Source organism: Balaenoptera ricei, chromosome 10 (genome assembly GCF_028023285.1).
Source record: "Balaenoptera ricei isolate mBalRic1 chromosome 10, mBalRic1.hap2, whole genome shotgun sequence".
NCBI lineage: Eukaryota > Metazoa > Chordata > Mammalia > Artiodactyla > Balaenopteridae > Balaenoptera > Balaenoptera ricei.
The window spans coordinates 943,637-957,456 of record NC_082648.1 but is presented as its reverse complement, the minus strand read 5'-3'; the positions used below and the strand labels follow the sequence as shown (position 1 = coordinate 957,456).

Here is a 13,820-nt window from a genome sequence, read left to right as displayed (position 1 = left end):
CCCCACGAAGACGCCAAGTGTCTACCGTAATTCCACAGCCAGTACCACTAGGACCTGGAAAGGAGTCCGGAGAGTTCTAATGTAAAGTCTCGGGCCTCGAGAAAGCTATAATTGTGTCAGGGAGACACATGTGAAATACATGTGAAATAAGAGCAAACTAGAAGAAAAACAAATGAAAATTCGTTGGTAATATTAGAAAATATTTATAGCAGTTTCCATTTTACAGAGTTACTTCACAAATATTATTTCATTTAACCCTTCTCAGAAGCCCTTGACATAAATAGTACCGTTGTCTTTTGTTTTGCAGATGAGGAAACCTGGGCTCAGGAGGGTTAAACGACTCACCCAGACATACCGGCTGGGAGGGCTGGGACTAGGGCTCGCATCCAGGTTGCTACTGAAAATTCCCACAGACCCCAGAGTTCTGGGGGGCTCAGAGAGGGGACTCGGGGGCAGCAGGTCCTGGAGGCCCCCCTACTGGAATGGGGGAAATGTGAACGGTTCAGGCGGGTTCAGCACCCACGCCCTCCAAAAGGCTCGCGGGCCGAGGGAAGGCAGCCGTAGGTGACACCCGCCAGCGACACGGTCCTGCTCCAGCGAAATGTCATTTACAAAAGTAGCAGTTGTCTGGGTCTGGCCCGAGGGCCGCAGCTCCCCGACCCCTGGGATAGGTGAAGGGGAGATGGACGGGGCCTCATAGCAAAGCCCAGAGGCTGGGACGAAGTTGGCCCATTCCAGGGCCGTGAGGTGGGCAGCCCCACCTGGGCGGGAGTTCTGCAGAAATCATGGGCACAGGGATGCGGGGGGATAGTGTGTGTATCAGCGGGGGCCGCCGTAACCAAGTACCACGGACCGGGTGGCGTGAACAGCAGACATTTCATTTTCTCACGGCTCTGGAGGCTGGAAGCCTGAGATGGAGGTGTCGGCAGGGCTGGTTCCTTCTGAGGCCCTGAGGGGAGACGGCTCTGGACCCCTGTCCTTGGCGTGTAGACGGCCTCTTCCCCACACCCCCCGGGTGTATCCTCACCGTCTTCCCGCCGTGCACGCCTGTGTCCAGATTTCTTCTTCTGATAAGGGCACCAGTCATAAGGGATTAGGGCCCACCCTTGTGATGGCGTTTTAATTCAGTCACCTCTTTAAAGTCCCTCCCAGCTCCAAACACAGCCACACTCTGGGGTTCCAGAGGTCAGGATTTCAACCTGTGAATTTTGAGGGGACACATGTGGCCCTAACAGACAGGATGGAGCCCGATTACGGGGGTTGGGTATTCCAGGTTGGAGTCAGCGAGGCAGGAAATTAGGACTCCTTTTGCTTGTTAACCATAACTTGGATTAGTACTTTTGGAAGAAGAATACTAATCAGACCACTTGTATGCAAAAAAGATGATAAAACGGGTGTCTGGCCAAGTAAGTGGCAAAGTCAGTTCTCTAGCTCCATCTGTGAGTTCGTAGGAGGCTGGCAACTAGATCCTGCCTTCGGGCCCACCCAGGATTGGCAGTTGGGCCGGCCCTGGAGAAATGCAAGTTCAGGTTGGCGGAGAAATGCCCTCAGCTGCTCCGGCTCCTGACACCCCCGGGATGCCTGGCCCTGAGCCCCCAGGCCTCTTCCACCAAGAGCCGCCCGGAGGATTCCTCCACCCGATGGTGCGGCTCCCAGCTCAGTGCTGGGCTCTGCTCTCAGCCAGTCCCAGGAGGGGCCGGCCGCTCCTGCCGCCCCGGCCCACGGACAAAGTCAGGCTGGCATGGAGACGGAAGGCTCCAGACTCGCAGGCCTGCCCACCTCTGCCCACGTCCGCCCCTTGATCTCTCACCTGGAGGTTTGCCCTGAGGCCTTCCTGTCAGTCCCCATGCACAGAAAGGTCTGAGGCAGAGGGTAGGGCGGCAGCTGGTGTGACAGGGGGCCCCCAGATGTAGTGAGTAAACCCGTGGGGGGCTCGCGAACCCCAGTGCTCCTGAGGACACCGGTCTCCACGACCACTTGGGTCCCGTGCACTCCCAGCATGGTTCACGCAGTTTCCAGTCTGAGATTATCCTGTGGTGGAAGTAGCTTATGAAAACCCACCCCCCCAAGACCCACACAACTGCTGTCATCTTCCTTCCCTCTCCCCACCTCCCTCGAGATGCAGAAACGTGGTCCTACTAAGCGCCGTTCAAGCAAGTTGCCCGCAAGAGTGGAAGTTTGGGGAGAGAATCTGTTCTTGGCAAGATGGAGTTTGTACAGCTCACTGATGTTCCTAAAAATGTAATTATGTTTCCACCACCTGCAGTGGCAGCTGTTAATTACTCTTTCACGAAAATCTCATTTTCTTTCGGAATCTGCTCAGCAGAAGCCGAGGGACAGGACAGCCCAGAGACCCACATTTGATCCACAATCCCTGGTAACGGTGAAGTTAGAAAGTCAGGAAACTAGCCTCCCCTCAGCATCCTTCCTGAGTCCACTCAACAGCACATTTCATTCCTCAGAGGCCGTTCTTTACAGGAAAGGTGTGCCCTGGCCCCTGGATTCTCTGCCGTCTTTCTGCCTCAGTCTCCAACCCACAGGTCATCTGAGTGGCCAGTGGGAGACTCAGGCTTGCCGCCTCCCCGAGACTAGGGCCCAGCATTAGCAATCCCAGCCTCAGCCAGCCTGGACTCTCAGTTTCCAAGATGAACCCAAGGCGATCTCTAGGGTAACAAGTCCCTAAACGAGTCGGCTGTGGCCTCTGTCTAACCCCTTAGAAATAGAAACACGGACCATCTTCACCCTGTCAGGTGCTTGTGGGATAAACTGTCACAAATTAATAGGAACTAATATGTGGATGTAAACCGTGATTTAAAGCAAGGAAACTTTAAATACACACCTTGACCCCAAAGAGCAGCTCCCCAGAGACTCCTGCCCACCATCAAGGGCATGATTGGAGGCTCTTCCGACCACGTTCCACGCGGGTGGCTGCCACCTGTGCCCACGTGACTCACCAGGCCTGGTCAAGTTCAGTTATAGAGGGAAAGGCCGTGTTTTTATCAGGCTCTTTCTATTATTTTTAAAGTGATCGCATAGCTATTTCTGAAGTCAAACAAGATGGGACAGTATCGGTGCCAAAGCCAAAAGCTGGATGAGCTTCTGTGTAGCAGGTCAGTGACCTGGGCCCCCGCCGGCCAGGGCTGTCCCCTCAGGCGTCTGTGTGGACAGACAGACTTGGAGGCTGGCAGCCCGTTACCCCTCCCACCGCCAAATAAAAGACCCCTCACAATGAGACGCTCACCTGAGTGACCCTTGTCATTCTAAACTGACATGTATCTTTTCCCAGAAGGGAAATTTGCTAAGTCATCCATTTCAACTCTTTAACTCTCAGCACTGTTTTTGTATAGGAATTTTGAGAAGTGAACAAATAATGCTACTGGTTGTAAAGTTTCTGTTTATTCCAAGCTTTGTGTTGGTTGGTTTTGTTTTTGTTTTGGTGTGCGAAGCATTGTTTTAAACTGTTATCTTTTAGTTGCTTTACAATATCATATAAGTTTCAGGTGTACAATATAGAGATTCAATATTTGTATAGACTATATTCCATTTAAAGTTATTATAAAGTACTGGCTATATTCCCTGTGCTGTACACTATATCCTTATAGCTTATTTATTTTATACATAGTAGTTTGTACCTATTAACCCCCTACCCCTATCTCCCCTCTCCTCCCTTCCCTCTCCCCCCTTCCCTCTCCCCACTGGTAACTACTAGTTTGTTCTCTATATCTGTGAGTCTGCTTCTTTTTTTGTCATTAGTCACTAGTGACTTCTAGTCACTAGTTTGCTCTATTTTTTAGATTCCACATATAGGTGATGTCATATGGTATTTGTCTTTCTCTGACTTACTTCGCTGAGCATAATACCCTCCAGGTCCATCCATGTTGTTTCAAGCTTTGTATTGTGAAGACACGTGTGTTTCGGAGATGGCTCTTTACCTGGGGTGAAAACAAGCCTGACCCTTTCCTCTCATGACCAAATCTTCGGGATTCCCACTAACAAGTAGGGATGAGTTGGGACCCTCCTGGGTATCCGTCTCCTCAAGATCAGTACCCACCTGCCAGTGTAGACGCTTCTGCGGGAGTGACCCCTTCTCCCCAGGATCCATTGTTTGTTTTGTGTTGTTAATTCATGTGATTTGGGGTTTGGGTCCTATTTTGTTCTGTTCTTACCTGTTTTGATTTATCAATTTTTACTATCTCTTAGTTTGTTCTTGGAGGTTAGCGGGACGTCCTGTGTGGTCGCCAAGTCCCCTGTTTCTTTCTTTGCCTGAGGCTGACCCTGAGCTCTGTCCACGTCTTACTCCTGGTTTTCGACTCTGACGTCTTGTCTGTGAAAGGAAGCGCCCGGCGGGCTTGTTTGATCAGGAGGAAGGGGAGTTTGCTTGGTCTAATCGCCCCCCAGAAACCCATTGTGACGTCCCCCACGCCCCCGTGCGTGTAAATTATGTGCGGGTGCCCACGGGGCAGGGCGGGAGCGCGCTTCTAGTGTGCGTGCGCGTGCGTGCGTGTGCATGTGTGCGAGGGGAGGATAGCCTGTCCCACCCGGAGCCACCACCTCGTTGTCCCTTCAAATGTATAAAGTCAGCAGGCGTGACAACCAGCAGCGGCTGAGCCCTGTTGAGGCCTTTCCTTTGAAGAGCGCCGGCCAAGGTTAAGGTCGCTGAAGGTGCCAGCTGTGAACGCTGTGAAATCCAGCACCACTGGCTGCTCCCCGTGCACCTGTGATGCCCCCAGAGCCTGCTCGGCTGTAGGACTCCCATCTCGTCTGGGGTGTCGCCCGGGGGCCATCAAGGTGAGCACGGGGCGGGGGCCCGAGACACCTGTGATCCAGTCCGAGCCCCCAGCCACTGTGTGACCCGGGCACCTGGCCCTTCCCTGGACCTCACTTCCCTGTCCTGTGACGAGAAAGCTGGGCGATGTCCAAAGTCCATCCAGCACCAAGCTTCCTTGAAATGATGTCTGGATTTGTTTTCACCCAAGTTTATGGAAAAGGAGTCGAGGGTGGACACAGGACAGTCAGGCGTGTGGGAAGTCGTGCGCTTTCCGGCTGTGTCTCCCACATTCTCAGAATGAGTCTCTCACACCTGCCCGACTTGACTTCATCCAAAAGAAAAGAAACCGGGGACGTTCCACATCCAGCAGCATCCGTACAACCAGTAGAATTATCCGTACAGCGTGATCAGTTCCTGGGCTGTGGCAGCCCCGGGGGCACTTGTCACTGGTCCCACGTCACCGGATGCCACACCCTCACTCATGCAGGTTCTGTGGCCACTAAGGGCTCCTGACCTGCCCGCCAGATGAGGGCTGCTGCCCTGCAAACAGGACTGAGCCATGACCGAGGATGGGACGGCCATTCTAGAGGACAAGGGCGGGAAAAATACGGAACTCCTTGTGTGTCGTGTTAAAAGGGCCATAGAAGATGAAAAAGGAGGAGAAGAATTCTTTTGAGATAAACTTTTATTTGGGATAAAAGATAATAATAAAAGAAATGGCTTCTTCTAAGCCACCAAACTGGGCTCCAAGCTAGAAAGCTCCGGCTGCCCTGGAAATCCAGCCCCTGCCAGCTCAGGAAGAGCCTGGGGATGGGCTGGGCGGGTTGGCCATAGTGGACTTGGACGGTTCGTGTCCCAGCTTGGCCTGTGGAGCTGGGAACATCTGGATGCCGTGGGGAGGTGGTGTTCTTGCCGTCTGTCTTCAGGCCACATCTCATCTCAGTAGTTTGGTGGGTCCCACACGGAGGTGCCTCATTCCTGTTTCTACAGTGCTGACCTGAGTCTTGCGTGCGATGCTGGAAATGGCTGTTCCCTTTGAGCTCAACTTCAGGCTCTGTCCTAGACGGAATCGCCTCAGGACCCAGCATGCAGGACTCAGGACAAGGGACAGACCCTCCTCCAAATCCATCAAGTGGCTCACCCCCTAGAGAAGCCCTTTCCACAGACAGGCTGGGCCCTAAGTGTGAGGATGAGGCCCCCTTAGAACGGGGAGGGGGGTTGGAAAGAAATAAGAAAAATAAAATACTGTCATGAGAGCTTTTCTTTTTACGGCAAGGAGCAGACGCAAATGGGAAAGCACGCGCAGCTTTCCGAGGGCGTGGGGTCGAGGGCAGAGGAGGGACTCGGGTCAGTGTTCCCAGGCGTCTCCTCCCACTGTCCCACTTACAGTGTCCTGGGTGTCAAGGGTCACCCTAGACGAGCAGCGGGCATGTCCGTTGAGGACATGGGACCCGGCCGGGCGCTGCCAGGGCCTCCCCTCCCGGCCGGGGGGCTGCAGACTAACCCTTCTCTCCCCTCTTCCCTCCACGCCTCGCTCTGCATCCGTTCGACCCGACCCTGCAGTGAGCATGCCCACCAGTGAGACCGAGTCTGTCAACACCGAAAACGTGGCTGGAGGTGACATCGAGGGAGAGAGCTGCGGGGCCAGGCTGGCGTGAGTAGGCGCAGGGGGGCGGGAGCGGGCAGGGAAACCGAGTCCTGGGTGGGGAGGGGAGCCCTGGGGGCAGAGTGGCCCTGGCTGGGAGCTGCTCTGCAATCCTGCGCTACCCGGGCAGGGGTCTGACTTTTGGATTTTGAGCCCCTTTCCATCCCATCAGAGAAATGTGTGTGTGTGTGTGTGTGTGTGTGTGTGTGTGTGTGTTGGGGGACTTTGAAGTCTGTTTCTTCCCAGCCCCTCACCCCCTTTCACCAGAGCAGCTTTGTTAGGTTCCCTGGGTCCTGCTAAGCGCCCTTTCGTTTCTGATAAACGTGACCTGGAAGAAAAGCAGACAGGCAAGAAAATACACTGGGAGACGTGGGTCTTACCTGCAGCTCTGAGTTATCCACCCAGTGAAGGGAGCACAGGTGTCTGAAGTGCACACTCAGCTAATAAAAGTGCACCTGTGCCGGCCCAGCGAGCCTCCCCAACGCAAGCCCCAGCCCCTGGCTTCCTGAGCTGACTGGAGCCCAGGGCTGGGCCAGGTGTGCGGAGGGACAGCCCACGTGGCTTATCACCATCATCCATCCGTCTTAGCTCCGTCTTAAAAACAGACACCAGCGGTCCCTGGGAGATGCCCCCCCCCACAAAGAAATGAAGGGAAAATGGTTTAACTGCTAAAAATGAGCAAACTGCTGGCTTCATTCCCAGTGTCTCAAAAAGCAGAGTCCACAGATTGAAGCCACGTTCCTTTAGGGGTCAGGCTGCCCTTGAGCGTGAGGCCTCCGGCAGCTTCCAGACTCCACTGTGGGAAGTGGGAGCTGCTTGTCCTGGTGCCTGGGAGATGCAAGTCTCACCCCAGAAGCTAAAAGGGACGGCGGACAGAGGGCTCGGAGGAGGACCGGCCCCGAGGTGGCTGGGTGTTTGAGTCGCTCCATCGGCAGAACGGCTCCTAGCTCACCTCTCCCCGCCGAAATGCCTCCGTATCTGGGCCTTTTGAGAAGGTTTGGGTGCACCTAACCTGAGCCGGGCCAGCCTCCGAGCGAGGGGGCGGGTGGGCAGGAGCAGAGCGTTTCCAGGGCACATGGACCTCACCATCCCTCCCCCTGACAGTGGCACCGGGGAGTCTGCACTGCTGATTCCCAGCATTGTTGGGAAGCCGTTATTGTCAAAATGTTGCTAAAATACAGCGCTAATTACATTCTGAAGCAACAGGGCTGAGCCTTTCCCTCTTCCCTCCTACTGGAACCATACAAGCAAACGCTCGGGATTCTGGACGTTGGCCCCGGGCGGCCACGCTAGCGAAGGTGGATGGCAGGTCCCCAAAGGGTGGGAGGGAAGGTGACGAGGACCCCGCCCTCTGGCTCTGGGCCCACATGACAGACCCGGAGAGGCCGGGGCGCTGGCGCTCACAGTCACTGGAGAGGGTGTGTTTTGGGAGCTCGAGGCCCTGTTGGAAGGACAAGCCTGTTCCCACAGAGGGAGGGGGCATCTGGAGGACGTGCTCTGCAGGCGTCCAGGGCTCGGTGGAAATGGGCCGCACTCCCCACGAATATCCGAACTTATGCACCTGCTCTGTGCGGATAAAGTGCCTTGTCGCAGCGCCGGGATGGCAGTATGTCCTTAACAAACTACCGTCTTTCCCCGCCCCGCCCCAGACAACGGTGGGAGAAGACCGCCAGCGTTCCTGGTGGGGAAGCAGCGTGAACGGGCGGGGGCTGAGGCTCAGGCTGTGACAACCAGGGAGGGGCTGGCGTTTCTGAGGCGGAGAGCGAACGGCCCGTGCAGCGGGATGAGGCCTGGCTGAAGGTGGTTCCGAGGGGGCAGGGCAGACAGACAGAGACCGCACAGCGATGTCTTGCTGGGGAGGGGCAGGCGGGCAGGGCGGGCGGGGAGAGGAAGGAGCCATCCTGCAAGTCTGAAGACAGAAGCCGTACGGACTGAAGTCACCAGCGGGGCTGCAGGGTGTGGAGGCCGGGACTCTGCTCTGGACCACAGGCTGGAGACACCAGCGTAGAAACGATGAATGCGGTTACGTGGCACCGGGGTTGTTCACGGCGGCAGGAGGCCAGGGCTGAAGGCTGGGAAACCGACACGCAGAAGGAAAAGAACAACGCACAGATGAAAAGGTGCCAGGGGAACAGACAAGCACAAGCGCGGAGGCCACCGGAAGAGGAACATCACGCCCGAGCTCTCCACTCACACCCTCATCAGGCAGCAAGCCCGCTCGGTGCTGGGCCGAGGTGACACAGAGCCCGAGAGCAAGGTGACACCGTCTCCCTGGAGCTCACTATCCGGTGTGAAAGTGACACTGAGCCGTCACTGTAAGTTGGGAAAAGCGTTGAGAAGGCGGAGTGACTGTAACGCAGGGTTAGTAATGGAGAGACGCGTTAGACTGGCAGGTTAGGAAAAGCTTCTTTGAAGAAGGGAAGTTTGAGCTGAGAACTGGAGGGGGACGGAGGAAGGAAGGATCTTCCAGTCAGAGGCAACAGTGGGTTCCGAGGCCGCTGGGGGGATGAGGGAGAGAAGGCAGACGCGTCCAGGGCAGGCCTGAGTGGGAAGGGGCGGGGCTGGAGACGGAGCAGGGCCGGGCAGACCCTTGATGGCCTTGGTCTTTGTCACAAGACCATGAGAGATCATTGAACATAGCTGGTTGGTTTGGTGAGCTCTCCATCCTTGAGGGTCCTCGGACATTAGGAAGAGTCTGTGTGGGAGCGAGAGGCCCCGAGCGGCGGCACTCGAGCGAAGCGGCTGCCGCAGCAGCTCTGGGGGTGGTGCTGGTGCGGCTCAGGCCAGGGTCACGTGCGGAGGTGGAAAAGGGACGCGTCCTCTGTGTGTCCTAATTGCAGGAGCTGGAGCCTGGGGGCAGGCGGGGCGGGAACGGGCCGCAGGGGACCCTCCCTCCACACGTGAGGCCGTGGACGGGGAAATGGCAGTGGCCCCGGAGCTGCTGGGCCTCGCCTTTCCTCAGAGCGGAGGCAGGACCGTCTTCAAGACGAGAAGCCCATGAAGGAGACCAGCACTTACGGGACAGCCTTGCCTGAGACTAGGGCACAGCTGGCATCAGAGAGGGAGACGCGGACTTCCACAGAAAGAAGTGCCCGGTACTCTGGGACGGACCGAAGGAGGGAAGAGAGCCAGCCATGCACCAGGAGTCCCAGATCTGGGCCTGGGTGGCAACCTCAGGCTCGCCCCCTGGGACGTGCGGGGCGCCTGCCCGTTGGCTCCTGTGCTCTTGGCTCCTAGAGGGGCCTGGGAACCGCCTGCGGGGACCCCCTGCACCTCTTCTGTGTCTGTGGCTTCCGCAGGAGAGGCCCCGTGATTGAGGCAGGCTGCACCTTGTAAAATGGCAGACCCCAATCCAGCTGGTGTGTGCGAGGTCCCTTCAGTCTCGGAGCGCACAGTTCTATAAAGAAGGTAGAGTCAGAAACAGGATCCGACGCAGAGGGTCGATGATACCGATGGACGTGCATCTCGTCACAGAAGTGAGCTGGGGGTCCCCGGATAGCACAGGAGATTCAAGCTAGTGGGTCCCCAAGAGGTGCACTGTGACGGGGTCTAGGGTCCGGCCCCTCTGGCTGCACCAGCCGTGCGTGGAGTCGAGGACGTCGCCTCAGACGTGCATCAGCCTAGATGATGCCTGCAGCACCATCTGACTGACGTTAGGGCGAATCGGGAGGATTCAGGGAATCGCTGTGTCACACGGCAGGGAGCAAAGATACGGGCTTACGACTCTAAGAAGCGGAAAGGCTAAACATACAAGTAGCTCCCAAGGAGTTCAAATATTTGTCCAAAGATGACAACTGCAAACTGGGTAACTGAGTGAAGCAGAGGGAGTTCCAGGCGTGTCTCCCGTTTTAAACCTTCACATCAGCAAAGACAACCGCGGTTTCCTGGGAGGTTTGTTGTGGAGGCCTGAGGGAAAGAGGCAGCTGGGCTGGACAAGCGTCAGGTCCACCCAGCAGGGCTGCACTCGAGGCCTTACATGCGAGTTACCCACTTTCTGCAGCTGCTGCTCTTCAGGAATCCACGGAAAACACGGGGAGGAAATCCTACCTTGTAGAGCAGTAACTAAGGGAGCCCGGACGCCTTCTGAGCAGGCTGGTCCCCAGCGGGGTCTGGAGCAGCCGGGCCCCCTGGTGTCTGTGGACTCGCTGGGATCCAGGGGGCAGCACCCGCCACCCGGCCGGAACGCAGGGCTGGGGGGGCGGACACGGCGCCCGCAGGCTCCCAGCTCCCCTGCCCACTGGCGGCGTGACCAGCTCTCCAAACCCCGAGCTGGTGGTCACCTCCCAGGACACGAAGCCTGCGGAGACCGGGTGCCTCTGGTCCACGAAGTGCACTGACCCCTCCTACATGGGGAGTGTGAGGCCCTCCGCTCTCCCATACCTGGGCTTTCCTTTGTCTCCAGACACGTGCCCCCCAAGGACCCCCCTTCTTACCTGGGGTGCTCCAGTAATACAGAGCTTGGAGGGGGTGAGTGCTGTGGCCCCAGCGAGCCTGGAATGATGCCCCCGACCTGAGAGCAGCAACAGCAATCAGTTCAGTGTGGCGTCCAGGCTCGCACATCAGGACGCGTAACCACGGGGGAGAGAAAGTCCCACTCCATTTCCTCCGCCTCAGAACGTTCCAGAACACCCAGGAAGGAGCCGCAGCCAGTGACCACGCTTACCCTGGACGTCATCCCCAACAGGAGCCCTGGTCCTCCTGCGCCGCGTCCCAGAGTCACTGCCTGGGAGACGTGGACACTCAGACCTCAGTGCCCCACGCGGGACTTCTTAAGAACCCACTTTGCTGACGACCCACCGGACTGAGAGGCAGACTTACAGGGAGGGCGTGTGGCCTGCACTGAAGGGCCCCCGAGAGGCCTCTGGAACTCTCCGAGAGAAGGCGGGGCCGGGCCAGGCCCTGTGGCAGAGCTGCCAGGCTGCTAACCGACCATGCTAGCTCACATCCCTCAGCGAGGGGTCATCTGTCCAGCAGGCCTGGCTGGCCTAGAGGAGGGAGCCCCCAGCTCCCCACCGTCCAAGCGTAGCCGGAAGGCATTTGTTTTTCCACTAAACTGTGGCCCTAAGTAAGATGCCACCCGTGGCCCCGGCCTCTGCCCACGTGCCGTGTAACGTGTGATTAAAACCCTGCAGCCGTCGCCGGCGTCTTTGCGTGGGAAAGGTTATCAGCTGGCGGTTCGGAGCAGTAAAGGCTCTTGGCTCTGGTTCTCAGTGCCCCAGAGACATAATTATCTCACGCACGATGACTCTGCCACCTGTCACATCTTCTGGTTTATTTTTTTTAATAAAAAATGGCAAGAGGGGCTGTTTTCTTGCTTCGCAGCAGAGCTCACTCTGTGCTGAGCTGGGACAGGCGGATTCTGTCCCCTCTTCATCTCTGACCGGCGCTCCGCACCTGCCTGCCCATCCGAGCACGGTCTCCCACCCGCGGCCCTGCCAGTGCTCACTCCCCAGACACCAGGGCCTCCCGACATGTGGCCTTCCGCAGGGCCGTCTCAAGTGCCTGCATGATCTCTGCCCCCAGCCCGGCTCCATCCAGCCTCCCACGGGCCGCAGGGCCTCCTGGAAGTTTCCACCTTTCAGTGCCCCCCTCTTCCCCCGAGATGCCCCTCGAGTCAGCCACCAGCCCACCCACCGGTGCTTCTGTCCACAAGTCCCAGGTCTTCAGGGCTGCACAGCGCTGCCAGCATCCAGGGTTGTGCTCCGGGCTGTTTCCTGGGGCCCAGGCTCCACACTCAGGCCACGTCGTGATGGGGCCGGGCTCCTGTTGAGACAGCGCTGGGCCTCTGCCAGCCTGTTGCCGCCTGCAATGTCCGAGGGCCGCGTCTGCAGGAGGGGCTCCTGTCCTCCACGACTGTTCTCAGGGCGTGGCCCCCAACCCCAGCTGACGGTCTGAGAACACGGCACCCGCTCCGGGGGCCACGTCTCCACTTAGAAGATGCTAGATTCGTAGGTTTGTGGGCTGGGCCAGCCCTCGGTCTCCCCTTCAAACACACAGACACCAGGACGTGCTGACCGCAGGGCTGTCTCTCCGAAGCTGCTCCGTCCAGCGCCCATGTGGTCACCCGGGGACGTCTGAGAAAAGAGGGAAACGTGTGTGTCGTTTGGTAACCTCTCCTCTTTCCCTTTCAGCCACAGGATCTCCAAGTCGAAGTTCAGGTGAGTGAGATGCTCCTTTCCTGCTGGGCTGGGGACACCCCCGGCTGGGGGCTGAGGGAGGGCCTGCGGAGGGTCTGCTTTCCTTCTGCACGGCTCTCGGGAAGAGGCTCGTGGATCAGACCCGGCGAGCGGCTCCGGGCTTGGGGTTTGGCGAGTTAGTGATGTTGGTGGCACTGGCCCTAGGAGGTTGTGAGATGCTGCGTCCCCCTCCCTTATAAGGTGAAGTCCGGTTGAAATAAGTGCCACGTGGCCACTTGCTGCTGTTCTCGGCCGTGTTTATGGAAGGTGAGGGCACGCGGGTTCTGACGGTGCTGCTTCAGAACCTTCCTCGGGGCCCCGTCCTTGACCTGTCTGCCCCTCCAGCCTCGCCGCCTGCACGTCCCGCGGTTCCCGAATGTCCCCCGTCCTCTCGCACGTCCAGGCTTTTGCGTGGAGCCCTCCTGCTACCCGAATCGCCGTGTCCCCGAGCCTCCCCTGGAGAGCTCGGGCTCCTGTTAAGAACCTCGCTGGTCCCGCATCTCCACACCTTCTGCAGACTCCCCTCCCTCCCCCCGGCGCTTTGCTCAGACCTCTGTCACCGCCCTCCCCACGCGGGCTCCCGTGTCTCCAATAGGCTCCGTGAGCCTCCGAGGTGCTATCTGCAGGGAGCCGAGCCGGGCGCCCGGCGGGTAGCAGGCTGTCCACCGTGTGCGCTGGATGGACAGATATGTGAGTAGGGGTGGGAATTCACTCCCACAAAGCCTGTACGAGCTAAAAAATACTGTGTTTAAGTTTCATTATTGATCTAACCCTGCTTCCCCAGCCTCACCTCCTGTGCAGCAGGAGCGTAAATAACATTAAATTTTAGTCCAGCCGAGCAGTGTAGCCCAAGGCTGCATTTTAAACTGTCCCTTAAGCTAAATGTTCAGTTCTCTTCTTTCCTCTGCCCAGCTCCTCTCCAGGGTGGAGAAGCAGGGCCGGGACTTCAAGACCCCGGAAGTACCCAGGACTCAGTGAGGACTGGTCCTGGGGTCCACCCCGAGACCCCTGCTTGTCCCCCTGAACCGGGCCTGCCGAGGGGCCACAGGTCCACCTGGTTGGGCCTCCACCCACGGTGTCCGTGGGCCCCATGGTTGCCGCTGGTCTTGAAATCGTTGCCTCTGGTCTCCGGCCCCCAGGCTCTTTGAGCCCATGGACACCTCCAGGCCCTCCGTGGACGTGCTGCGGGAACTGGGCGCTCACCTACGCGCCGGCCGCCCGTCCCGCTCTG

General features: G+C 57.9%; 1 protein-coding gene across 1 annotated transcript in view; it reads left to right on the top strand.

The window, feature by feature from the left end:
- CACNA1C (calcium voltage-gated channel subunit alpha1 C) overlaps positions 1 to 13,820 on the top strand; it is a 473,070-nt gene that overhangs the window by 353,553 nt on the left and 105,697 nt on the right. The window contains exons 10-11 of the mRNA XM_059935013.1: positions 6,332 to 6,422; positions 12,545 to 12,571. Coding sequence (XP_059790996.1) covers positions 6,332 to 6,422; positions 12,545 to 12,571 — 118 coding nt within the window. The remainder of the gene's footprint in view (positions 1 to 6,331; positions 6,423 to 12,544; positions 12,572 to 13,820) is intronic.